The sequence below is a fragment of the Meles meles genome, chromosome 2 (genome assembly GCF_922984935.1).
Source record: "Meles meles chromosome 2, mMelMel3.1 paternal haplotype, whole genome shotgun sequence".
In the NCBI taxonomy this organism is placed as follows: domain Eukaryota; kingdom Metazoa; phylum Chordata; class Mammalia; order Carnivora; family Mustelidae; genus Meles; species Meles meles.
This window is the reverse complement of record NC_060067.1, coordinates 107,820,202-107,847,729: the sequence shown is the minus strand read 5'-3', so window position 1 is coordinate 107,847,729 and position 27,528 is coordinate 107,820,202. Positions and strand designations below refer to the sequence as shown.

At 36.2% G+C, this 27,528-nt stretch overlaps 1 protein-coding gene across 3 annotated transcripts in view; it reads left to right on the top strand.

The window, feature by feature from the left end:
• BANK1 (B cell scaffold protein with ankyrin repeats 1) overlaps positions 1-27,528 on the top strand; it is a 306,359-nt gene that overhangs the window by 238,546 nt on the left and 40,285 nt on the right. For 2 of the 3 annotated variants that reach the window (XM_045987189.1, XM_045987175.1), the window contains exons 8-10: positions 18,937-19,015; positions 22,528-22,842; positions 27,082-27,387. In XM_045987189.1, coding sequence (XP_045843145.1) covers positions 18,937-19,015; positions 22,528-22,842; positions 27,082-27,387 — 700 coding nt within the window. The remainder of the gene's footprint in view (positions 1-18,936; positions 19,016-22,527; positions 22,843-27,081; positions 27,388-27,528) is intronic. The other variant, XM_045987184.1, reaches the window with a different exon arrangement.

The following is a 27,528-nucleotide window of genomic DNA, read 5'->3' as shown; positions in this document are numbered from 1 at the left end:
CACTATCATAATTATCATAGGTAACATTTTTTACTACTTTATAATGTGCTGGAACACACTAACACTAATGGCTTTATATATTGCACATTTTAATGCATTTAGTCCTCACAACATCTCTCTGAAACTGTTAGTAGACAGTTTTACAGATGGGCAAACTGAGGGACAGACAAATTAAATGTTTGGTCAGTGTCACAAAGCTAACAGAAGGCGCAGTCAGATTCAAATCTGACTATTAGCGCCTCAGTTTATGCTCTTAACCAGGTTGCTTTGTTGCTTCAGGAAGGCACAGCATTGCTTCTGAAGAAAAATCTGAAGTCCTAATTCAGGAAGTGATGTGGTCCTGAAAATCTGGAATTCCATCAGATTTTGGAGTATAGGCACTATACTGTTTCGGAACTGGACACATGCCGTCACACTTCACCTGCACATGAAGTGGATTTTCCCCCACTGCATAATAGTAATAGTACTTAATTTATGCCAAGAACTAGCTCATCTCACTCTTGAAATAAGCCAAAGAAACAAGTACTTGATTTACAGATGAAATCTAGTACTAAATTAAGTAACTTGTTCACAGTCAGTAGCCAGAAGCCACTTAGAGTCTTAGGTCTTCTTACCACAAATCTGTGCTTGTAATCACTGTCTACGTGTTTCCCCTCCTGAATGCACAGTAGAATCCTCGGCAGACTCATTAATAAATGTAAATGGTTGGGTGTCCCTTCCAGAGATTCTACTTTAATTGGTCTTAGTTGGTACGGCCTGGGAATAGGTAGTTTATAAAAGTTTCCCTTGTGAATTTAATGTGCATCAAAGGCCAGGATCACTACACTGTCTGATACTGTTCCTCATCTTAAAATTATCTTTGGTCTTAATGCCCTATAAATCAATAATCTACCTTATTCTTTCCAGGGTGAGGTAAAGTATGAATAGGAAACAAGTGATTGGCAATCTCCACTGCTTTCTTATATGGTTTTTATTATATAAAAATTGACATTAGGCGTTGACATTAGATTTGAAATGGATTTCTTTATCCAGTAACAAGTAACTAATTAGGTGATTTTGAGTAGGATGTTACAATTTTAAATCTAATTTTTTTCTGATCTTTCTGATAATGTCATATGATTATGAACATATGATTATAAACATATGATCTATTTAAATTTCCTTCTTGCTGTATTTTTATCTTCAGTATACCTGGCCCACACATTTTTAGCTAGTGCAGCTCTGATTCACAAAAGGATAACATAAGGGTCACCTGATTCATACCGCACTATATTTAGCAAAAGAAAGTGTCTCATCAAACTATGATTGAAAATGGCAACTCACTGTGTAAAAGCCCATCTTTCTGTGGTTTGTGTTTATTTCTCTTTAAAAGTGAAAAAGAAAAGAAAACATCGAGCTAATGGTCAGGTCTGAAAAAGAACAAGTTAGTTTAAGGGTGAAGAAACCTAGTCCGTAAGAGATAATACCTAATGTCTGGATTATCAGGTGTTAAGTAGTTGATAAACTGGAAATGCATAGCTGGACAGCCATTATTTAATCAAATAAAAATAATTAAAAGAAACAAGCACAAACCCAACACTTCTTTTAGCAAATGACCTGTCTGTGGGCTCTGAACTGGAAATGTTGGTAGTGATTACAGAGGCTGTCAAACAGAAGTGGGTATTGAGTTCCAGAGACAAATCAGTGCTGAAAGGCTAAATGCTTTGGCCTGTCTTTGAAATACTAACTTAAGATTCAGGAAATAAGAAAGCAAACATGGATATAAAATTCGCTGCAGTAATGGGGGCCAGGGAAACCACAATTTAAAATTAATTTTAATCTGCTTGTCACAAAACTTAAACAAATGTAACTATAATGTGCGGAATTTTACTTTTACTTCTCCTTTTAGTACACCTATCAAAAGACAGATGAAGGGGCACCTGGGTGGCTCAGTGGGCTAAAGCCTCTGCCTTCTGCTCGGGCCATGATCCCAGGGTCCTGGGATTGAGCCCTGCGTTGGATCTCTGCTCGGCAGGGAGCCTGCTTCCCCCCAATCCCACCCCCCGCCTGACTCTCCACCTACTTGGGATCTCTGTCTGTCAAATAAATAAATAAAATCCTTACAAAAAAAAAAAAAAAAAAAAGACAGATGAAGACAACCTGGTAAAAATGTTTCTCCTCCGAAAAAGGCAACACTTTCTAAAAAAGTGAATTGAGGTAAATAGACAATAAAATACAGACTCTTCTATCATCAGGAATATTCAGAGTCATCTTTTTAATGACTTTAAAGGCATAGTGGCCATCTTTCATCCTAAACTGTATCTCAGGATTTTAATTGATCACCAGATTTTGTTGGATTAACTCCATACTTTTTTCTTATTCACATTCTCTAGAAAGTACATTGATCAAAGATAGAAGATATGAATTACAAATTCATTTTTACCACCAACATAAATTTTTAAACCTTCATTGTCATTTGTAGAACAGAACTTTGATCTGTAGTCAGGCATGATTTCTTGATTGAGTAAAAGGTTTCTTTTCTTAATATCTATTATTCTCACTAGACTCTTTAAATTTCATCTATACATGGGACAGATTGTTTTGACAGACAATGCCATCTTATAGTGTAAGGGGCACTGGACTTGGCTGCACATACCCCAAAGCCCTGGGTTATCTGGGATTTCAATCTCTGCTTTAAATACCGAAAACTGTGTACAAGCTGCCATCTCTACCTTTATCTTCTGCTGGACACACAATTCTATGTGGCAGGACGGATAGGAGGATGGCAATATATGTGAAACAGCTTTGAAAATCATTAATTGCTTGATAAATGCAGAGAACTGTCATGAAGACCTTTCAAAACCATGGGACCTTCATCTCCCTATTATTTGGCAGCAAGATGAAGGGGAGTGCCCATAGCCACATATCACATATATCTCAGAAAGGAATTGTGGATAAAACCCTGATTAGGAGAAACTCACTGCATGTGGCAATCATGAACAAATCATTAAAAACTCCTCTGCCTCTGTTACCCCATTTGCGGTGTGAGTATAGTAACAGGTAATTGTGTATATTGCTTGAAGTAGGTTTAGAAGGAATAAGAGCCACACATACTTTAATTTCGTGCTACCAAGGAGATACAGCCCATTAAGTTATCAAATGATATTACTGTGAAACCCATATGTTCTTACTTCTAACATTTTCATCTTACAACAGTTTTTTCTTTCCTGAAAAATTGGGCCAAAGCAAGATTCTCTGATTATAACATATGTCCATTCATCCCTTTTTTTATTTCTCAGAACACAAAAAAACATTTATGAGAGACTTTTCCCTGTATTTATACCAAGCCAGATGTAAAAGTGTAGCTGTCTCCTGCGTCTCAAAAAATGGCTGATTTGCAAGCAGGGGTAGCAGAGGAAATGAACGGGGATGTGAGGAGTCCACTGAATGTCACCTGTTTTCTCTGGCCTCTGACCCCATTGCCTCCATTAGCTCTGCTCCACTGGCAACGGTGCAGCTGTGATGTGGTTTTACGATGTCTTGCTGTGCTTTCAAATGCCATTACCGCTGTTTTGCCCATCTCTTCTTTGGGGACTGAGAGTGCGCCTTCCGTTTCTTCCTAACTCAGATAATACCCAAGACAATACTCCTCTCAGCCTGTGTTCTATGGACGGAATTGATGAACAGCTGGCTCCCACCCACCTGACCCCAGGGCTGGAAGTACAGGGGAGACAGGAAGCACTGAGCAACTGGGGTTGACCTGCACCCCAGAGACACATGCCTGTTGCCCCTACCCTCTGGTCAAGCTGGACAACCCATTGTCCCGACCACAGCACGAACTTTTCCACGTCCACATTTGATTATTTTGCTCTGACTGCCCAGGATGCTCAGCTCCCGCCTCTATCTCTACTTTTTTTTAAAAAATATTTTATTTATTTGTCAGAGAGAAGGAGAGAGAGAGAGAGCACACAGGCAGGCAGAGAGGCAGGCAGAGGTGGAGAGAGAAGCAGGCTCCCTGCTGAGCAAGGAGGTCATGCGGGACTCGATCCCAGGACGCTGGGATCATGACCCCAGCTGAAGGCAGAGGCTTAACCCACTGAGCCACCCAGGCGTCCCTCTATCTCTACTTTTAAATACCTTCCCATCTTTCAAAGATGTGTCAAATGCCAGCCATCATCCTGAAACTGGAGTGTTTCTTGCAAATTTTTGTCAGCTCTCTCTCCTGTAAATCTCTACAACTCTTGACTCATAGTACCCTTAGGTGACTTCACACATTCTTCTTGGAATATGCTCATTTACTTTTTTCCCTTTATTGTTCGGGACCTCTAATAAGACTCATTAGCTGTGTAAGCTTGGACAAGTTAGTTGAGCCCACTGTGCCTATTTTTTTCACTCATTATATGAAGATTACAATAGCAAAATTGTTTTGAGGATTAAATAAGTTAATGTGAGTACAGAACTTAGACCTGTGTCTGGCACACAGTACTATTATGTAAGTTATTAGTTTTTGCAATAACATTGTTACACATATCATGTATATTATAAACATGTATATGGATGTCAGTGTTTTTTTCCAAGAAATTTATGCTTCCTTATAGTCCCATTTCCTAATATATTTTCCGCTGCTTATCGGGTTACAAATAAATGTTTTTAAAGATGTAAATAAAAAAATAAATCTCCTGATTCTATTGTAATTCTTTTGAGATTGAACTTTTCCTTTTTTAAAAAATTTTATATTATTTTTCCAATGTTCCAAGATTCATTGTTTATGCACCGCACCCAGTGCTCCATGAAATACATGCCCTCCTTAATACCCACCACCAGGCTCACCCATCCCCCCACTCCTCGTCTGGAAAACCCTCGGTTTGTTTCTCAGAGTCCACAGTCTCAGATTGAACTTTTTCCTAAAAATACTGCTTAATTTGATGAGCAAATCAACTTTTTAGTAAGGCGCATTTCTTTGTAAAACTTCAAAATGTCCTCAAACATACGGCATAATATTTAATTTTTTATTCATTCACTTAACTGTTAATAAAGGCAAATCTCAGGTAAAGTAATTCGGTCCTTATCTTACTGTTTTAATTTCATGATCCATAAACAATGTGAAGTTGCTCAAATGTCTAGACAGAATGTTAATTATGTAGTACTAGAAAGCTAGATGACCTAGTGATTCAGTAACCATATTTCTGTGAATGCCATTGTTGGTTTCTATAGAATTTCACCCTAAACAGTTTCAGAGATACTTTCAGACAAAATGAAGAACATTAAAAATCTAGTGGCATGTGAATTTCTTTTTAAGTTTTTATATATTGTATTTTTTAAAAGAACTTTTAGACCTACAACAAAATTGAAAGGAAGCTATAGAGATTTCCCAGATACTTCTTGCCCCTACACATGCATAGCCTCTCCCACCATCAATATCACTCACCAGAATGGTACTTTTTTTTTTTTTTTCACCAAGGGTGAACCTACACTGACACATCATAATCACCCAAAGTCCACAGTATACCTTCAAGTTCACTCCTGGTGCTGTACATTCTATGGGTTTGGACAAAAGTATAATGAAATATATCCAACATTATAATAGCATACAGAATATTTTACTGCCCTAAAAATATTCTGTACTCTGCCTATTCATCTCTCCCCCCACCCCACCCCTGGGAACCACTGATCTTTTTACTGTTTCCATAGTTTTGCCTTTTCTGGAAAGTCAGATAGCCAGATTTGTATATTATGTAGCCTTTTCAGATTAGCTTTTATCACTTAGTAATATGCATTTATGATTCTTCCATGTTTTTCATAGCTTGATTACTTATGGGTTTTTGGTTTTCGTTTTTTTGTTTTTAGCACTGCATAGTACTCTGTTATCTGGAGGTACCACAATTTCTTTATCCATTCATGTACTACAGAATATCTCGGTTGCTTTTAAGTTTTTGTAATTATGAATAAAGCTGCTATAAACGTCCATGCACTGGTTTTTATGTATACCTAGGTTTTCAACTCCTTAGGATAAATACCAAGAAATGGGATTGCTTTGCCATATGTTAACAGTATATGCTTAATTTTATAAAAAACTGCCAACTTGTCTTCCAAAGTAGCTATACTGTTTTACATTCACACAACAGTGGGTGAGAGTTCCTGTCACTCCCTATTCTCACCAGCATTTGGTGTTGTCAGTGTTTGGAGTTTTGGCCGTAGGTATAGAGCACTATCTTATTTTTTTAATTTGCGTTTCCCTTGATGACCTATGATTAGCAGTATCTTTTTTTATATTTATTTGCTGATGCTTTGTGTATATTCTTTGATGAACTCTCAAGGTCTTGGATCATTTTTTAAAATTGTCATTTGTTTTCTTCCTGTGGAGTTTTAAGAGTTCTTTGTGTATTTTGGCTAACAATCCATTATCAGGTGTGTCTTTTGAAAATATATTCCCTGCAAGCTGGTGCAACCACTCTGGAAAACAGCATGGAGTTTCCTCAAAAAGTTGAAAATAGAGCTACCCTATGGCCCAGCAATTGCACTACTGGGTATTTACCCTAAAGATACAAACATAGTATCTGAAGGGGCACGTGCACCCGAATGTTTATAGTAGCAATGTCTACAATAGCCAAACTATGGAAAGAACCTAGATGTCCCTCAACAGATGAGTGGATAAAGAAGATGTGGTATATATATACAATGGAATACTATGCAGCCATCAAAAGAAATGAAATCTTGCCTTTTGCAACGACGTGGATGAAACTAGAGGGTATTACGCTTAGCGAAATCAGTCAATTGGAGAAAGACAACTATCATGATCTCCCTGAAATGAGGAAGTGGAGATGCAATGTGGGGGGCTTGGAGGTAGGAAAAGAATAAATGAAACAAGATGGGATCAAGAGGGAAACAAACCATAAGTGACTCTTAATCTCACAAAACAAACTGAGGGTTGCTGGTGGGATGGGGGTCAGGAGAGGGTGGTGGGGTTATGGACATTGGGGAGGGTATGTGCTATGGTGAGTGCTGTGAAGTGTGTAAACCTGGCGATTCACAGACCTGTATCCCTGGGGCAAATAATACATTATATGTTTATAAAAAAATTTAAAAATTAAAAAAAAAATTTTTGAAAAAGAAAATATATTCCCTCAGTTTGTGACTTATCTTCTAATTTTCTTGATGCTATCTTCTACAGAGCAGAAGTCTTTGATTTTAATGAAGTCCAGCTTAGTAATTGTTTCTTTCATGGATTGTTTTGTTCCCATATCTAAAAAGGCATCACCACACCCAAGGTCACCTGGGCTTTTCCTACACTATCTTCTAGGAGTCTTAGTTTTGCATCTTACACCTAGGTCTCTGATCCATTTTGTGAAGGGTTTGAGGTCTGTGTCTAGATTCATTGTTTGCATGTGGATGTCCATTTGTTCCAGAACCGTTTGTTGAAGAGACTATCTTTGCTCCACTATATTGCTTTTGTTGCTTTGTCAAAGATGAATTCATTGTATTTATAGGGGAACTTCTTTTTAATTTAAAGAGACTACTTTAAAGTACATATATCCTATTGTGAAGCCATTTTTCAGTCAACTGCCATGGCTGGCCACTTGGAAATAACTAGCTATCTATATTTAAAACCAGAAAAGTCCCTCTCAAAAGATATGCAAAGGTAAAATCAAAGGTGACCTGCATTGGGCAAATTTATTTACATGTCATATAAGGTTACACACTCATGGAGTTACTTCCAGATGAAAATGCATATTAGACACACCTTGATTTCTGTTACGGTAGTCCCAATTTCTTTTAGGTTATGAGCGTGAAGATTAAGAATTATTTTCACAAGTGAAATCTCCTAAATAAATCACTTGAAGTTTAAAAATGCTAAGCTACCACCTCCCAACAAGCAGGTTTTCAGTTCTTAGTGGCAGAATGAGGTGGAATGAGGCTCATTTTACAGTAACAATAGACTATGAACAACAGCACCCTGAGTGTTTTGGTGCCTCCTCCCCCATAAGATAAAATGTATTTCATCATTACAAGTTAAAAGCTTTCAGATTTCTGGGCTAAAGAAAATGGGGATTTTCTTCCAAAGAGAAATTATTGGCTTTATTGATTCTCCTCTATTTTAATTTTACATATGGGTGGATGGGAAGTATATTTCTTTAATATATAACAATGCTGTTTCCTCTACACAAAAGTTTTTCATTTTATTTTACCCTACCTGCACTGAAAATTTAGTTTCAACAGGTTTTATTATCAACTTATCAAATTTATTCTACTACCATTTTTGTTGTTTAGGGTAATAAAAATGCATTTTTTGGTAATTTTTCTTAAATAAATTCATATTTAGGTAAGATCTAAAAGTGTACATCCTGCCAATGTACTTAGAAAGTTAAGTAGAATGGTAAAGGTCTGGGGTGCATGGGTGGTTTCATTGGTTAAGCATCTGCCTTCAGTTCAGGTCATGATCTCAGGGTCCTGGGATTAAGCCCCATATCTGGCTCCCTGCTCAGCGGGGAGTCTGCTTCCCCCTTTTCCTCTGCCTAATCCCACTCACCAACTCATGATCTCCCTCACTGTCTCTCTCTCTCAAATAAATAAACAAAATCTTAAAAAAAAAAAAAGAAGAAGAATGGTAACCCTTCTGATAACTAATATGAATGGAATCTGATAAATTGAGATAGGGTGAAAATGTGTCTTTTAGTAAGGAGAATTATTCATTGAGGGTACATGGGCATCTCCCAGGTTTTTCTGGTTATGAGAGAATTGAGAAAATTTCTCATAATTTCTGATCTTACTGCTTTGCTACTGAATGATTTTGATGGTGTTACTGGTTAAACTCTACAATTTAAATATAAAATTATAAAATGAGAGAAAATACATAGAGTACTACGATGTGTTTCAGTATAAAAAAGATTGAATCCGCATATATAAAATATGTATTTTTTGTATACTTTTATTTGTAGTGACTTTTTTCCATGGGAACAGCTTCTTCTGAATTGTTACCTGCCTTCAAATTGAAGTTGGAGGATAGAAATTTTATTTACTATCCCACCATGTCTTCATTAATTAATAATTCACCTCTTCTAACTGTTTATCTTTCATGTTTTAAATGATCTAATCAATAAGAATTGACTCTTCTAATTCTGTATTTGGAAGTGAGGGATTATTCCAGCCACATAAACACCTACTGGGAATAGACTTGCAACAATATAAGTTTAAGAATTATTTGTTTTAATTTGTCAAAAACACTTATTTTTTATGGTAATAATATAAACTTAAAGGATCTTTTGTTTTATTTGTCAAATAATACGTATTATCTAACAACTGAAGAGTATAATCTTTGGTGGAGACTGTTGTCTCTAAATGGTATTTTATGTTTGTTTCTGGCTTGAATTTCAGAAAATATTCGCGCCTCCGGTTTTAGCTAAATGAAATGTCCAACAGCTGTGTAGATGACAATTCCAGCCTTTTATTATTCAGCTTGGTTTTTTCCATTAGTTCTCTTTGACCCTCAGATTATCGAAGGCTTAGAAAAAAAGATGAAAAAGCGACCTCTAGCAATAATCAACAAAATGTAAAGCCAGCCACCTCTTTACTAACTCCAGTCTGCCAACTTGAAAACAGGGAAACCCATCCATTATTTAGTGTCTATTTCGTTTTCCTCCAAATGAAAGCATGTTTTTTTAATTTGATTTTATTGGAGCATTCAAAATAGCATAATGATTTATACTTTTGACCTAATGGTATTTTGTGTTTCCTCAACAGAACTTTACCTTTTTTTAACTTATGATTTTGAAACTAAAACTTATTTCAAGAGTTTGGAATTGTGAATAACAAAGCTTTATGCTACTGTCACATAAATGCCTTTGTTCTTCTTATAAGAATAGAAAAACAGAGTTAAGGTAATGAATACAGCAATCACAGGTTCATGGTTTATTAAAACTAAGTTCGTTAGTCCCTTCTTAACTACTCATCTGTGTACTTTGAGTCTCATCCGTGGCCAACTTACTCTTCCCTGCTCCTGGCAAACCTAGTAAGATATACCCTTCTGAGTTAACACCTGTGTTCCCTTACATCATTTCATCCTAGAAGAAGGCAATCTAAGTTTAATATTAGCCTGAACAAGTCCTTATTGCAATAGCAGCATTGTAAAACCAAATATAAACCATTTGGGGATTAAACACCATAGAATCACTTGAGAAACCCATTTCCTCAACAACCCTGCTGACATCCAGCTCTTAGGATGCTCTGTATATCATAGTCCATGGAAATGGTGCTCCAGGAGAAAATCCATGTACAGCCCACACAAGCATTATCCAAGAGCCCTGCTTAATTAATTTTCTATTAACTTAATTGGTCCAATATTGATCACCATCGCATCTGTCTTATAAGTCCTCACAGTTCAAAATAAACATTTTTTATTGTAAGCTATAGAAATATCCCTACCACTTGAAGGTCTTTATTTTTATTCTCTATATTCCAACTTGAATAGAATTGATCTTTACTCAATCTTATAACTGAATATAAATTTTTACATAAACATAGGTTAGTAATATGAAAAATTGGGGCAACATAAAAGGTCATTCTGTCATAAAATAATGTTCTTAATGAAGATAATAGAGATAACAGTTGTTTAGTGCTATGTGGTAAGCTCTGTGCTAAGTACTTGATATTTTCTTATTTAACATTCACAATAACCCTCTGACATTAGGTATGTGTATATATATATATATATATATATATATATAGTCATTTTTACTTCCAGAATGCTGAAGAGTGAGAAATTGTTGAAGCTCATGCGGGTAATAAATAGAAGAGTGAGATTTGAATCCAGATTTTTCTGACAATACTTCTGAACTCAAACTTTTAAATAACCTACATGTATTTATAGATGGAATGTTTAATAGCAATACCAATCATCATCATTACCGTCATCTACAAATATTTATAATATTCCACAATTGGGATATAATAAGCAAATGTTGACTCTACTCTTTGCATCGAAATTCACATGTTCTCCCCAAAATTCACCTGCCTTTTTGACTGGGTAGCTTTGCTCTTTGCCCTCTGAATATGGCCTGCTCAACCTAGCTTTTGCTTGTGCCAATTCTCCTTACCAAGAACACCACGTTCTTTCTTCTCCCACCAGTTCATCTATTGTTTATTCATCCATTAACTCGGCAATAATGCATTAGTTCCTGGGACTAGAGTCAAGATTTAGCTCTCAAGTTTTAAACATTTTTCAAATTCCAGCTCTAATTATTCCAACCTAGGATAATTTCATTTTTATTATCTTCTATTGCACTCTTTACTTAAACCAAACACTTAAGGGACTATAATTATTTTATGCATTTCACTTTTATTTTCCTAGCTAAATATGTGCATCCTGGGAATATATTATATGTAACATATTTTGCATAGTCCCTGGAAATTAGTGTTTCTCCTAGCATTATAGTATTACGCATATAGCAAACATTCAATAAATATTTATTGACTGATTGACCAAGGCTGGTAAGAATTGTCATCCTCAAAAATGTTAGATGGCATGTATAGATACATATTAAGAATTTCCCTGAGTTCTGCATGTTTTTGTAAACTTGCCTGTACCAGAAACTCTTTCTTCTTCAAGATGCTTAACTTGAATTCTGAATACCATTCTGAAATCAAGAAAAGTTCCTTAAGAATGATTCTCTTTGCTTTGACCTTTGATCTGTGTGATTACATCCTCCTTCTATCTCTGACATTTTTCTCTCTCTGTTCTTCTCTCTTTTACCAAACCCTTTCTTGCTGCTGTCTCCATTCCATTTAACATCATTTCTAAATGATGGACACAACTATCTGGCTTTTGTTTTCAGTGTGTTTTTCAGAAGCATCTAATACCCAATCAACACATGTAATTTCATGGCAACCTTTAAAATTTTTTTTTTTTTCATTTTTAGGAAAGAAAGATAGAAGGATTTGACTAAATGTAATTTATGGTTCGTTGTCCAATTGTTTGTATCTAAGCATTCTTTTGGTATCTTTATAACTTAATTGGGATTTTGTACTTATTATTCAATTCAATGTTATCAGTCTGTTTCATAGTTAAGTGTCTTATTGACTTAAAAGTTTATTTGAGGGGTACCTGGGTGGCTGAGTTGGGTAAGCAGCTGCCTTTGGCTCAGATCATGATCCCAGAGTCCTGGGATCAAGTCCTGTGTTGGGCTCCCTGCTCAGTGGCGAGTCTGCTTCTCCCTTTGCCCCTCACCCCACTCTTGTGCTCTTTCTCCCTCTCTCAAATAAATAATGAAATAATTTTTTTAAAAAAGTTTATTTGACAACCATACAATTAACTGATTTCTGTTTTTCCAAACTGGTAAACTTCTTAACTTCATAAAGAAATGGGAAGAATCACCATTTGATAGCCATATACCCATTCTAAATGTATTTTTCAAGTGTTACATGAAACAATGCAAAGGATATCTAAGATGCTGATATTATATCTTGACATTAGATTCTGACCTCCAGTTTCATAGAAAAGACGTTTTTAATCGGTGTTCTCATCTCTAAATGACAAAAGCTCTCTAGAGCATTATAGCATTGAGCTGAACAGAAATTTACATAACCATATTTGACCATTTTCCTCTAGCCTTTGGCATCAAAACTGTAAAAAATCTTGTTTATCTTATCTCCTTGATATTTATTAAATACTCCTTCTTCATTAAATATTTTCTTTCAGGGGCACCTGGGTGGCTCAGTTGGTTAAGCTTCTGCCTTCGGCTCAGGTCATGATCCCAGGGTCCTGGGATCCAGCCCGATGTCAGGCTCCCTGCTTAGCAGGGGGCTTTCCTTCTTCCTCTGTATCTGCTCATGTACTTTCTCTCTTGCTCACTCTCTCTCTTAAATAAATAAATAAAATCTTATAAATAAATAAATATTTTTCTTTCACTAGTCCTCAATATCCTTCACCTTGACTATTGAAATATCCTCCTCTCCCTCTCAGCCACTATCATCAGAATTATTTTTCTAAAATATAGGCAGGAACGTGCTACTTCCCACTTTTTGGGAAATAATAACAAACTCAAGAACCTTTAAAAGTTTATAAAATAAAATCATAATGCACCACCAAATCTTGACATTCAAACATATCCTTCCATGCAACCTAAACAAACCAACTAGGAACCACTCACCAGGTCTTCGTATCGGTTCAGTCATGTTTGCCCATCAGCCAAGAACTTGCTTCCTCCCGTTTTTCTTTTTTGCAGATTAAAACCATACTCACCCTCTAAGACTCAGCTTGAATACCACCTACCCTGAACTGTCCTCTCTTCTATCCACCTAATGGAAATGATTATAGGTTTCTCTCTATCTTATAGTCTCTCTCAAGTATTTGTATATTTTAAAAGCTTGTTTCATTTTGCCTTATCTATATTCCTTCTTTTCTCCACAGTTGTAAAATACTTGAGGTTCGGGATCATGAAATTTTCACATTTGTATATCCCACTCTGTCTACTTCCATGTTTTGTGCTTGTGTGCTCTAGATGTTATTACCATCTTCACAGCCCTTGCCTGCAATAAAACACTGTCACTGACATTTCTAATTCATTTTTTGAAAAATTTTAAGCACAGTTGCCCTATTCACATCATGGTTCTTGAAATCCGATACATGTTGCCTTCCATTCTTCACTTCCATTTTAAGGTTCTTCAATCCAGTATGAATTCATCCAAGTCTGTTATAATTCCCCTCACCAGGGTAACCAGTGACCCTGATTGAAAAATACTGTGAACTGTTTTCAGAGCTTTTCTTTTTTCGTTCCTGGTGAATCATTTAATATTGGGATTTACTTGAAACCCTCTGTCTTAGTCAATTCAGGTTGCCATAAGAAAAATTTCATAAGCTGATGCTTATAAATAACACTTACTTTTCACCATTCTGAGACTGGAAATTCCCAAAATATGGTCCCAGCAGATTCAGTGTCTGGTGACGGCACTGTTCCTAGATAGACACTGTTCATAGACAGCCATCTTTTCACTGTATCCTCACACTGCAGAGGAGTAAGGGATCTCTGAGGGTTACTTTTATAATGCTAATTAATCTAATCAGCATTAGAGTAATTAATTAGCATAATTTATCTAATTAACTAATCACTAATCCCATTCATGAGGGCCCTTTCTAATGACCTAATCACCTCCCAAGGGCTCCAGCTCCTAATACCATCACCTTGAGAGTTAGAATTTCAACATCTGAATTTTGGGGTAGATGCATTCAATTTAAGCATTCTCTTTCCTGATTTTTCTGATCTCTTTCCCTCTAGGCTCTCTCCTTTGCTTTTGACTGTTTATTCTAATATCCTTTGCTGCATACTAGAATACAAAAATCAAAAAAGTTTGAAGCAAATGTTATATCCAGGAATCATCATGATATAGATAAATTAAAGAAAATGGAGTGAATAAGATCACCTAGAGAAAATTCATTCTGTGACAAGAGAAGGACAAGTATAGGACCGAAGAAAAGCCAACTTGTAAAGAGGGTTGAGCAGTGCAGACTATAGACCACATATAAGAAGAACTTTTGCTTGGAAAAAAATATCTAAATTCTACATTTTTCTTGTGACACATTATTTTAGTATTATATCAGTGTGTGAACAAGAGAATGAACCAGTTATCTACAGGTTCTTTTCAGATTTTGGGATTCCATAATTTTAAATGAAAATAACTATTTTTTACATTTACAGCTACAATCTTAACAAAAGAAAGAATTTAAATTTTGTCATTCCCACTTTTGTGACAGAGATGGCTGAAATCAAACCAAGTATATGGTCCAGGAAAGGTGCAGGTACCTCATGAAGCCACAACTGTGGTGGGTTTGAAACAAACGGGGTGAGAGTGTGGTTACAGGGTCACATGCCAAGGTAAAGTTCATAGCTATTGTTAGAGCTGCACCATGGGCAGATATCAAGACCAAAAGTCTGTCTGAAAAAATGGAACATACATCCTCAGGTTATTCTAACAAAACTTTAGTCCATAGTAAGGAAAATGTCCACTTTCCCCCTCCTCACAGCTAATCTCTTATTCTTCTTTATTCTTTTCCCAATCTTAGAAGGACTTCCTATTTGATTTTTACACTGAAGATTTCAATTCCTATTATCTAAAGAGAACTTCATTAAAAATTATATAGATTCTGCTTTTATACCATATCCTTAGAGGCCTAAGGAGAAAACAATTCTCTTAAAAGATGTAATGAGAGCTAAAATAATATAGTCCTTCTATGCACCTTTGAAAAAAATATTTAAGGTTCTGATATTATTATCCATGGCTTTAGTAAAACATTGCTCATTATTCCTCACATTTAGGAACTATAATCTTTATTACTTCCATTGAAATATTATCTTAGATTCTGCAGCCTAGTATATTCATTTAGGGTAAAATATAAAATCCAGGGCCTGTTGCTACTTTTCAAATATGTATGTCTTCTTATTCTCATTCCACAGACTGCCGTGTGCTTTACAGCTGGCAAAATGATTTATAATCAACACTCTGGAAAGTTGGGCAGGAGTTAAGCTAATTATAATATCTTCAGAATCTCATAACAAGATTTGGAAACCAACTGCCATGTGAAGATTGTTTTTATACACTCTGGCAAAATCAGAAAATGATGATCAATTTGTACAGTGCTAGATGCCAAAGCCATGTGGAGCTTTATAAACCTCAGTCAACAAGAAGTTCTCTTTTTAGTTTATCTTTGATAATGAATGATTTTAATTTCATTAAACATTGTGTGCTGCAAGGAGTATCTGTGGGCTGGAATATTAAATTGAGCATATTCAGGGGATAGATGTTATTATTTAAGCTGGATTTTTCATTTAGAGAAGTGGGACTCAAGGCAAGTATCAAGATAATTTTTTAATACAATCTCCTCACAAAAAAAGCAAATTAATAAAGTTTTGCCCTGATTATCTGATTATTTCTTAATCTCTGTTTCACTTCTAAGAACTGGATCTGTGTACTGAACTAAAATATTATATTCTAATCATCTTATTATTTTGTCTTCTCTCCCTATAAAAAGATGATAGTTGTGGGAATGGAAATACTATGTCTCTTATTTTTAACTTATTTTCCCCAATTGCTAACAGAGTAGTTAGCACATATTAGGTCTGCATAAATATGTAACAACTGAATGAAGTTAGACTCTAGCCTTAGAAAAAGGAACTTATTAGAAAATTACCCTTTTTTCATTCTTAACTCTATTATCTTATAAATTATCTAAGTATTTCTGTTAACAAAGCCACAATGCCACACTTCAATCATATAGAAAGTTTATATTTCAGTTCTTTTTCTATCAGTAGAACTTCTTGAGGCACACAGTTGAGAAAAAAAAAGGTTAAATAATTATTGATTATTGAGGATTCTCCCATCAAATCGATGTGATTACTCTGCTTATTTTTTTTTAAGATTTTATTTATTTATTTGACAGAGAGAGAGATCACAAGTAGGCAGAGAGGTAGGCAGAGAGGCAGGCAGAGAGAGAGGAGGAAGCAGGCTCCCTGCCAAGCAGAGAGCCGGATGCGGGGCTCGATCCCAGGACCCTGAGATCATGACCTGAGCCGAAGGCAGTGGCTTAATCCACTGAGCCACCCAGGCGCCCCGATTACTCTGCTTATTAAGTGCATATCTATATTTTGTAGGATGAAGGAAAACCTAAACATGTGCAGGTTACATTTATTAAGCACTCGCTCTGTGGTAGAGATAATATGTGTTTTGCTTACATTATTCTTATTTAACCCTCTCAGCAAACTGATGGCATGCATATTACTATTCACATTTGACAGGATAGAATATTGAGATTTAGAGTTAACTATCTTGCTTGATTTCATGCAGCTAATCACTAATAGAGATAATAGAGCTGTGATTTGCTCTGCCCACTGCCACAAACAGCCAAGTGCTAAAGTCATTATATGTCAGGGTACCACCACACTTGCTGTCTTTGAAGCCATCATTGATTTCATTCAACAATTATTAATGCGTCATGAATCTAACATATTTTTGAAGCCAAATCTCATTTTAAGTATAAGGAACTCAAGTAAGAAACCTTTGCTTTTTAGTTTAAATATTTCTAAAAATCCTCTCATTCCTGAGAAAACAATTAGTCTCTGCATAGCCTGATATAAAAAATGTCAGTTTTACATAATATTTATGAACCAACTCAAATCTGTCAAACTCAGCTACTTTTTAAATTTGGAAAGCTTCTTCCTTCAATACCTTTTTGGGCTTGCCTGTTTATTAATACAAATGTCATATAGCTTACGTTAGGACACAAAAATGAGTGCATTAGATTGTAACCTCAGCGCACACACATACACCCACACCCTTGCCCATAGTCTCTTTATTAATTCACACTGATTTTGAGCTCATAATGTCTAGGCTTATGAATAATTTTCACATAATTTCTGAAGTATTTTAAAACCATCCCTGTTATCCAATCTGTTAAAAACTTCCTTGATATGATTGTAAGAGTCTTATGGATTTTTTTTATGTATTCTTGATCTATCTTATGAAGTAAAGAGGTCAGTCTAATTGGAAACAAAAAATGACTATATTAAACAATGCATTTAATACCAAAGCATGCAAATATCAATCAACATGTCAATCTCCCTTGTAAAGTTGTGACTTTTCATATTAGCATTTGATTGAGTCCACCAAGGGGAAAATATGACTTAAATATAAAATGAGCTTCTGAATCAAGCCCACTACAAAAAATACTAAAAAGATTTTTATTTTTAAGATTCTACTGGAAATCAAAGACCATGATGTTTAGTTAAAAAGAAAGGAAGGAAGGAGGGAAAGAAGGAAGGAAGTTAGTTAGTTCCACTGGCCAAAGTGAGTGACCAACCATGAGGTCAATATGCAGGTCAAATACTTTGCATACCAAAGCTATTATAAGTTAAATAATGCTTCAATATGAATGCTTCTAATTTTTAAAGGGACATTCCCAATGCAGTGCAAATGGACTAATCATTTCAGCTTTAATAAAAACAAAAGAATAAATCATTTGAATAATCACTTGCAGTTCATGGTAACAAAATGTGACCTATGTTAATGCAACCAACCTCCACCTTGTTCTCTAGATGCTTTGGCACAGAGTTGTCACTGGTATTACTTACCTTACTCTATGAGCACAAGTATGTTCCCCTACTATAGACTCCATGTCTCCTTCAGAGATTATAAACAAAGACTAGCAATTCAGAGATAACAGATTTCTTTTTTTTCTCAGTAATTCTTCCTTCTTAGTGGAACTGACTTCAGAAAAACAAACATAAATACCCTTACTCTGTTTCTTTTTTCTTTTTAAAGACAGAAAATAAGCCATTTTACAATTCCACTGTCTTTCATTGTATTATAATACTTGATGTAATTAAGAATGTCTTTTGAACTGATAAAAGATACAGAAATGTTAAAATGAAAGAAAGCTTTTTTTTCATTTTGTTTTTAAATTTTATTTATTTATTTGAAAAAGAGAGCATGAACAGGGCAGAGGGAGAAACAGACTCCCCGCTAAGCAGGGAGCCAGATGCCAGACTCCATCCTGGGGATCATGACCTGACCCCAAGGCAGACACTTAACCAATGGAGCCCCCAGGTGCCCCTGAAAGCTCATTGTTTTTAAGAGAAATAGTCATGTTCAATTTTATTTAAGACTTATTTATTGCACCTAAGTTTCATGACTATTGTTTTAAATCTTAAAGTAGTTGCTAATAGTTTCATTTTTAAGTTAATTTGTTGTCTATTCTAAATTCTTTATTGCCACAGTTATACTTTTAATACTTTTTGTCACTGAACTCTTGTAGATGGCAAAAATACAATAGCTAAGATACGTAGTATAATCAAGGTATTTAAATAAAAACTAAAACCATCATTTCCACAGGTATTAACTTTCTATTTGGTGTCTGTAGATGCAAATATATCAAGATTAATGGATATTATTAAAAATTACGTTCATTTTTTTCAGATCCCAGAAGTTAGCAGAAATGATGAGCAAGAAAATGACTATGAAGATGATATTACCTCATTACTTATATCTTCTCCTAGTAAGTGTTCCTGGATGTTAGAAATATATGTATATATGTGGCGTCTGTATTAAGGTACATGTAACTGGTAAAATAAGACTGAAGAGAGCATAGGAGAGCATGGAAAAGCATTTAATTAACTGAATGACTTTTAATTTATAATACGGTAGAGATGTTACTACATTATCTTGCTAATTTACATACTTCTATTAAGTTTGTGTTAAATAATCAAAAACCAGTCTTTCCTACCCAGAGAGAATACACAAGTCCAGTTGATGCAAATATTCTATTTGACAACTCTGTTTTTTCAGTTTTTTAAAAACAAAGTCACATTCTTTTCAGACCATAGTGTTCTCCACTAGGCAATGAGAAGCTTGGACTACAACTCTCTCTAAGGTCCTTACTGGCTATAATACGATGTAATTCTATATTCTAATGTCCGAAGACTAATTCAGTCTTCCCACGTGTATGTTACTGTACCCATTATTCCAGATTCCCCTGGTACCCAATAGCTTGCTCAGTCAGCATCTTCACCAGCATGCCTGATAGGCTTCCCCCACTCACCCTTTTCAAATCCAAAAACACTAATGCCTGACCTTTTCAAACCTACACTACCTGCTAGTTTTCCCATCTCAGTAAGGGAAGATTCTTTCCTTGTTTAATTTTGTCCAAAAACCTGGGAGTCTCCCTGGGCTTTTTTACTTCCTCTCTCACCCCACCTCCAATAAGATCAGACAGTTCTGTTGACTCTACCTTCACAACACCAGCCAGCATTCAGCTGTTCCTCACTTTGCCATGATTTCTCCTAGTCCAGGCGCCATCAGCTCTCCCCTGGGTTATTGCAATAGCACAGTGCTTGTCACTGAGGGACTGTTTCCCACCCACAAGAGGATCCTTGTCAATAAACAGAACCCGTCTTATTATCATGACGTGAGAAGGGAGGTTTACAACTGGCCTTCAGTGGGTGGACACCAGAAATTCTGCTAAGTATCCTAGGATGCATAGGACATACCCCACAGGATATAGAACCCAAAATGTCAGCAGTACTGCTATTAAGAAACCCAGTGTAAGCAGCTTCCACATTTGCCAGACCTAATGCGCTATGCTCCTGAAGGAACGAGTCATTTTTCTCTTCCAAATTTCCCAGTATGTTCCCATCATACTTGTCCTCCTCATCACCTAAAAAGCCCTGCATAACCTTTTTCAGTCCCGTATCTGACCACTCTCTTTGTTTATTCACAGCATAGTGATATCTCACATATTAAGCATTCTCTGGCCACAGGGCATTGCCCTTTTAACACTGCATAGTTGATATTCAGCAAACCATTATTGACCACTGGTTTCTCCAATGGTAGGCAAAAGGACGTGCAAATCAAATACAATTAAATACAATGTCTAACTAGCATACTTTGGCAAATCAATAAACACCTTCAAGAGTTATGGCATAACCCAAAATAATGCTATGTATGTAAGCAATGGATTAATGCACTGATTTTTAAAGTTATAATTTTATTTTCATTTTAATAATAATAAAGCTGATGATCATGACCACTTATTTATCATGACGTTCAATCCTCAGAAGAACTGCCTGTAAAGAGAAAAGTGTTATTTCAGTTATTTATAGAGAACAACCTCATTTTCCTAGACCATTAGGACCTGGAATTGTCTTGTGTTTGAAATCCTGTGTGACTGGAACTCAGGCCTCAAGCTCCCTAATGGGTTAGGGGGTAAAGCATAACACACCTTAGCTGACAGATTTTCACCGGTATCACCATCACTATGAGGCTTGCTAAAACTCACTGACCCACTACATCCAAGTCTCCAGGGCTGGATCCCAGGTTTGGACATTTTTGACAAGGACCAAGGAGACTCTGTGGCTTAGACAGTGTGTACATAAAACATAAACACTGAATCCATAAACATAAGATGGCTACAAGTAATTTCCTGTAGCATGAGTGTAATTCTTAGTTGATCGATTTGCCCAGACAGAACTAGTGAAGTTCCTTTGCTAGCCTGAGCCATAATTCCTTTTCAGTCACTGCATCATTGACTCCATCAACATTTCTAAAGACTACTTTATTTCAGGTTCAGTGTTTGGATGTAGAGGAAGAAAGATGAATGAGATTTGTGCAAGAGATCTCATTCTGTAGACTGCTCTTCTCAGGCTCCTAATTAAACAATCTTGGTCTGCAGTTCTAGTACTGAAACTATATCTTTCTTCTTTTTCACATGAAAGGAAAGAACAATAAAAAATAAAATTCCATGTGGAAATATGGATATCATCATGGGTATGATTTTTTCTCATCACTGATTTTCTCCAATAACTAAAAGGTTTCTACAGAGTAGCTGTTCCTTGTTTTTTTTTTTTTAAAAAAAAGCCCTTTTTCTCCATACTCTGCCAGTTTGCTTCTTTAGCCAAACTTCAGCTTAGCAGCACTGTAAAACAATCTTCTGCTTCTTTGTTGCATTGCCGATGACAACAATTCACATATTCCCTCCAATTTAGAGATTCCAAGATTGTTTTAAAATTTTGTGAATCCTTTATTTAAAGCAGAATTTTTATAAAGAAAATTTAAACAACAAATTTTAAGATTTAAAGTTATTGCATATCTTTTTTCAATTCTTCTTGAGTGGTTAGAAGCTATCTATTGTGTACACAATGATGAAATCAAATGATGAAATCGTGATTCTTTTTTTTTTTAAGATTTTATTTATTTATTTGACAGAGATCACAAGTAGACAGAGAGGCAGGCAGAGAGAGGAGGAAGCAGGCTCCCTGCTGAGCAGAGAGCCAGATGCGGGGCTCAATCCCAGGACCCTGGGATCATGACCTGAGCGGAAGGGAGAGGCTTTAACCCACTGAGCCACCCAGGCACCCCTGAAATCGTGATTCTTAAGATGGAGGGAATTTGGATTACTTGGTTAAGCTTCATGCTAGGATATATTTTATAGGTGACAGTCTCAGAAAGATTTACCTACTATCAGTGATTTGATGCCTTCTCCACCAAAAAATATTAACACTTCCTCCAGTAATGTCTTAAAGAATTAAGAATACAATCTGGTGATAATTATATATTAAAATAATAATTAATAAGATTACATTATTATGATAATAATGATAATTTATTGCATTATTTACGAGCAAGTTAAGGTTTCCTTTTTCCCTTGTATTTACCTTTTCCATTACTCACTTATTACTGGTTAGGTCAGTTATTCTGTTTTCTAATAAAAATGCAATAATACAGACTATCTCAATCTGCTTAAACAATAACTCTAGAGAACCAGGATGTTATTGTATGTATGTGTCTTATAATGAGGTAGCAACGTATGATGAAGCTTTAACTGTTTATTTGGTATATATTTTAAAAGTCCAAGAATGACTGTTCACTAAAATTATGCACTTGTCAGCTTTAGACCGTATCAACTCATAAAAGCTTTATTAGCAGTACTACTACTTCTGTGTAAAATCAGAAAATATGAAATGCCTCCAGATGGTGTGTTAAAATGAAATCTACCATCTTCATCATAAACAGCCGCGCAGAACCCAGCATTTCATCACGCAAGCGGGCAGACATCATACAGGCAGCGTGCGGAAGGAGCCGAGGCCGGTGAACTGGCAAAGGAAGAGAAAGAGAACGCCCCTGGCACCGAGGCCGAGCAGAGCCCGCCAAAGGTTGGCAGTGGGAGTTCTGTGGACGAGTACGATGAGGACTTGTATGTGTTCATTCCTGGAGACAGTCCAGAACAGAATTCAGCAGAGGCGCTCATGAGCAGCAGACCGCCTCCCCCCCCACCGCGACCTGCCCCTGCTGCCTCCCAACTGGAAAAACCTCACAGCACATTACAGGGTAGGTTTAAGGTTAAAACAGCAACAGAAGTTTGACAGGCTTTCCCAGCATACAGTGCAGTGACAGATCGGTTGCAGGGAAGATGAGCTTTTAAAACCAAGAACAGCTTTCCTGCTGTTCCTTAACAAGAGATACTTACCACTAACTCACCCACTACCCTCCTTCCCTCCGTGCCTCCCTCTTTCTCGCCCTTTCTCTCTCTCTTTCTTTCCTTTTCTCTCCCTCCCCTCACCCTCTTTCCTCCCACCTTCCTTCCCTTCTCCCCTTCCCCCTCCCTTCCCTCTCTTTCTTCTAGAACAGTCTCATTACAACGCTTTAAGTAAGTAAAGCAATAAAACTTTGAAGGTGTTTGTAGCCCTTCACATAAAATGAACCTCAAGCATCATGTGGAAAAGTAAATGACAACTTTCCTTTTAAAAAGTACTCTTAGTCATCTGGCAAAAGGAAAAGGCTAATGTTTTACAGATTTAAAATTGACCTTGGGCACTTTCACTGGCTCCCTGGTAGCCTCAGGGGAAGCAATTGGTAAAAGGTTTATCACACACTACCTTGAGACCAAGCCTGAGAACACTCAGTCTATTGCTGAAGTGAAAGAACAGTTAAATGGCTCTGATCACAGTCATTCCCAAATGCAGGAATGACCTGTGTAATTTACATGATGGGTGGGTCACAGGGAAAGGCAGGTACTATCAAGAGGAGCTTCCATATTGGGCTGATCTGGCTGGAGCGGTCAGTAGCCTGACAGACTTCCAGCTCCAGATTCACTCAGCAGTCACTAATTTTCACCCACTTTATTGATCACTATTTTATATCTACTTTCCAAATTCAAAAAGTGGTTCTTACAATGAAGTTTTAATAAGAAAGATGAAAGACACATCTATTATTAAAACTCTGCTTGTCATTATGCTTTTTAGCTTTTGAGTCCTAGAGGGCTGCAAAGTATATAAACACCGTTGCAAAAAAAGTGAATTTTGAAGCCATGAAATTTAGCATTTGCATATTGAAGGGCCTGTTTCTATAAAGGTTCAACTTGATTAACATAAACCTTTACTGAGGTTATACACTGTATTTAGAGTAGAAAAGTCCTCCTTAAAAGAAAGTATGGAAAACCTCATGGGCACTCCTCTGATTCTTTCATTCATTCAACAAATACTTATTGACTACCTACAATGAGCCAAGATCTTATAGACCATTGCGATAAATCAATGAGGTAAGTGTATCAATACCAGGGCTGGGAAGAGAGACATAGATAAGCAACACACTGACAATAAAATTCTGGTATAGTTTCTCACGTTTTACAGATGTGAATAATTTTATATAACTATTAAAATAAATTGTTAAGAAGGCAAAGTTGTCTTTTATCAGGTTAAATATCTTAAAGGGACTAATAATAAATCATATTTTCCCAAATGTAAATTTTTATACTTGGTATATTAGGAGGTCTAAAACTACACTATAGAGAGCATTTATTTGCCAGGCATCTAAAAGCAGAAGTGTAACATCGGCTAATATAGCTTTGGAAAAATACCAAATAGAAAAAGCAAGATGAACCAAAAAATCTCCACTTTTTATTTTAAAACTGTACTTTTACATTTTCTATACATCTTTTCATTGGGTTAATATTGGTGATAGTGTAAATGGAAAATAAAACGTCAATATTTTTTCTTCAAATTCTTTGACTAAGGTCTTTGAAAGTAAGACAAGAATCTACCACTTTTTTTTTTTTTTTCAGCCAGAGACTCTGCATTGGGATCTTTGACTTTAGCCAGTGATACCTTCAGAATTGTCTTCTAAGATTAGTTTCCATATGCCCTCAAATTGCCAAAAAAGAAAGTCCACCTCCTCATGTCCTGAGCATGAGATTCCCCATGGTGGATTTATGGGCACATTCACTGGAGAAAACAAGAATATAAAACAGTGTAGAACACTTTTTAGTTTATAAACACGTTGTCCCTTTTTATCTTTACAACACTCTTGCAAAGCAACAATCACTATGATCCCTCTTTGACTCAGACCCAAGACTTTAGAGCCTGTAATTAGAATGTATCAAATACTTCTATAAACAGGCTTCCTTGGCTTTTAAGATTCTTCTCTTTGTTACATACACTCCCCCCTCCCCAAGTTAGGAAAATAGGAGTGATTTAGTTTCATCTTCATTTACTAATGTACAACTTGAATTAAGAATGCTCAGGCCCCACTCTGACATGGAAAGTGGAATCTGATACACTGGGAAATAAAAAAGTAAAATGTGTTATTTCTGGTGCAAGCCCAACTTTAGAAAGAGTTGGGAAGGAAGGTGGGTGGAGAAACAAAGGGAGCTAACAGCTCAGGAAATGGGTTGATAAAAGTAAGATAGTTGACACATTCCGCTAAAAATGAAACACTGTAAAAATGTTTCCCACACATTTAATCTGGTTTCACCTGTTATGCTGCCAGTGAAACAGAAGTCATGAAGTCAAAATCTCAGTACCATATTATTCCTAGGGAGAAAGGCAAGTCATGCTGATTTGGAAGTTAGTGCTAGGCATGTAGGCATTAGTACTTCTTGGCTTAAACTAACTGAAACAATCAGATCTAAGACTCCTTGGGGGAGGATCTCAGCCTCTCTTCATGAGCCTACCCAAAAACAATTGCTGAACTACTTAAAATAATATATTTGATTCTGTTCTACAACTTGTCTTTCTCCTTAACTTCTATATTTTTCCACCAAAATATCCATAAATAACCTAAATTTTTTTGGTCAGATTTTCACCAAAGAGGAAGGAGAATATTTCTCCCTTAGGTCACGTGCACAAATCTCTCAGAACAACCCAGAAAAGCAATGATTTTTCAGTCAATAACTGAAATTCTTTCCATTTTATTATATTCATTAATGCTTTAAGCAAAATATCAAAAGTCTAATTTTTTAAAGATTTTATTTATTTGAGACAGAGAGAGAGAGAAAGTGGGTGGGGAGGGGCAGAAGGAGAGGGAAAGAGAGTCTCAACCAGACTCCAAGGTGATTGATGAGCCTGACAGGGGGCTTGCTCCCAAGATCCTGAGATCATAACCTGGGCCAAAAACAAGAGTCAGACACTTAACTGACCATGCCATCCAGACACCCCAAACATCTAATTTTTTAAAAAGATTTTATTTGTTTATTTGACAGACACAGGGAGAGAGAGAGATCACAAGTAGGCAGAGAGGCAGGCAGAGAGAGGAGAAGCAGGCTCCCTGCTGAGCAGAGAGCCTGATGGGGGGCTCAGTCCCAGGACTCTGAGATCATGACCTGAGCTGAAGGCAGAGGCTTAACCCACTGAGCCACCCAGGTGCCCCTTAAAACTCTAATTTTTAATAAAATTCTCATTGATGTGGCAGGGATCCATCAAAATTTTTTTCCAACTTACTCATTAACCAAAGTGATACTTTTGTCTTCTAAATAGCTGCTACTAAAATATTTTAGTACATTCTTTAAAAAATATATAAAGATTTTACTATTAAAACCATAAAAGTTCATTCTTTTCATATGAATTAATCTTCAAGTCATTGATTATCCATGCCACCTTGTCACAAACCCTATTTTCAGTGCTCTTTATCTAAGAATGAGGTTCATGCTGGTTTATAGACATCAAGAGTTGCATTTTGGAATCTCAGATTGTGAAGCCACAGTGAGACTTCCTGTAAGAAACTAAGTAATGGCATGTTTGGCTATTCCCCCTGTCATTTTCAGAGAAATTGAATGTTAAGCAAAACACCCCGTTGAGGCCCTATGAAAGGTGAAATGACTTCAAGTGGGAAAAAAAAAAAAAATCTTAGCATATTCTGCTTGAGAAAAAGTTTCCAGAAGCATTTGGAATTTGAGAGTTTTATCACTTGATTTTCTGATATTAAATTCCTTATAAATTATCTGGAAAATACTTACATGGTTATTCATATGTTTTCAAAGAAGGCCATGTTTTAAACTTTTTTTTTTTAATTGTATTTTTAAGTAAACTCTGTTCCAACCATGGTGCTCAAACTTGCCTGGAGATGAAGAGTCACATACTCTACTGACTGAGTCAGCCAGTTACAAACTTTTTTAAAACAGCTAATGATTACAAACTGCAGGAGGATATGTTAGTAAATTATATGGTGTACTTTTCATTTTTAAATATATGAGACAATATACATTATTTGGGGGGAGTTTCAAGGAAGTGACAGGTGGACATCAACAATATTTCATTTAATAGAAGAGTAACCACCATCTAAATATCTCATAAGCAGGGAAAATGGTGGAAGGCCAAATGGAAAGAAGTCAAAATTGGTGTGATCTTGGAGCAAGACAAGAAACAGGAGGTGAACCCAAAGCAGAACTAAAGAAAGAAGATGAAAAGGAGCAGGAGAAGGAGGAAGATCCCTATACATTTGTTGAAATTGAAGACAGTGACTATGACATGATACTGGCCAATATGAGTACAAAGAAAAAAGTGGGAAGTCGGTCTTTCATTATAAACAGACCTCCTGCCCCTACACCTCGACCCACAAATATCCCTCCGAAAGAGGAAACCACACCTTACATAGCTCAAGGTAATATTTTGTGCTGTTTGTGTGTGAGAAAGTGTTTTGAGGGTGAGAGGAATTGTCTTCTTTTTAGTGGGGTCAAAAACCCCAAAGATGAAAAATTCTTTTCGTGTCATAGGTGAGTTGTATTGGTCCATTTTTAAATTT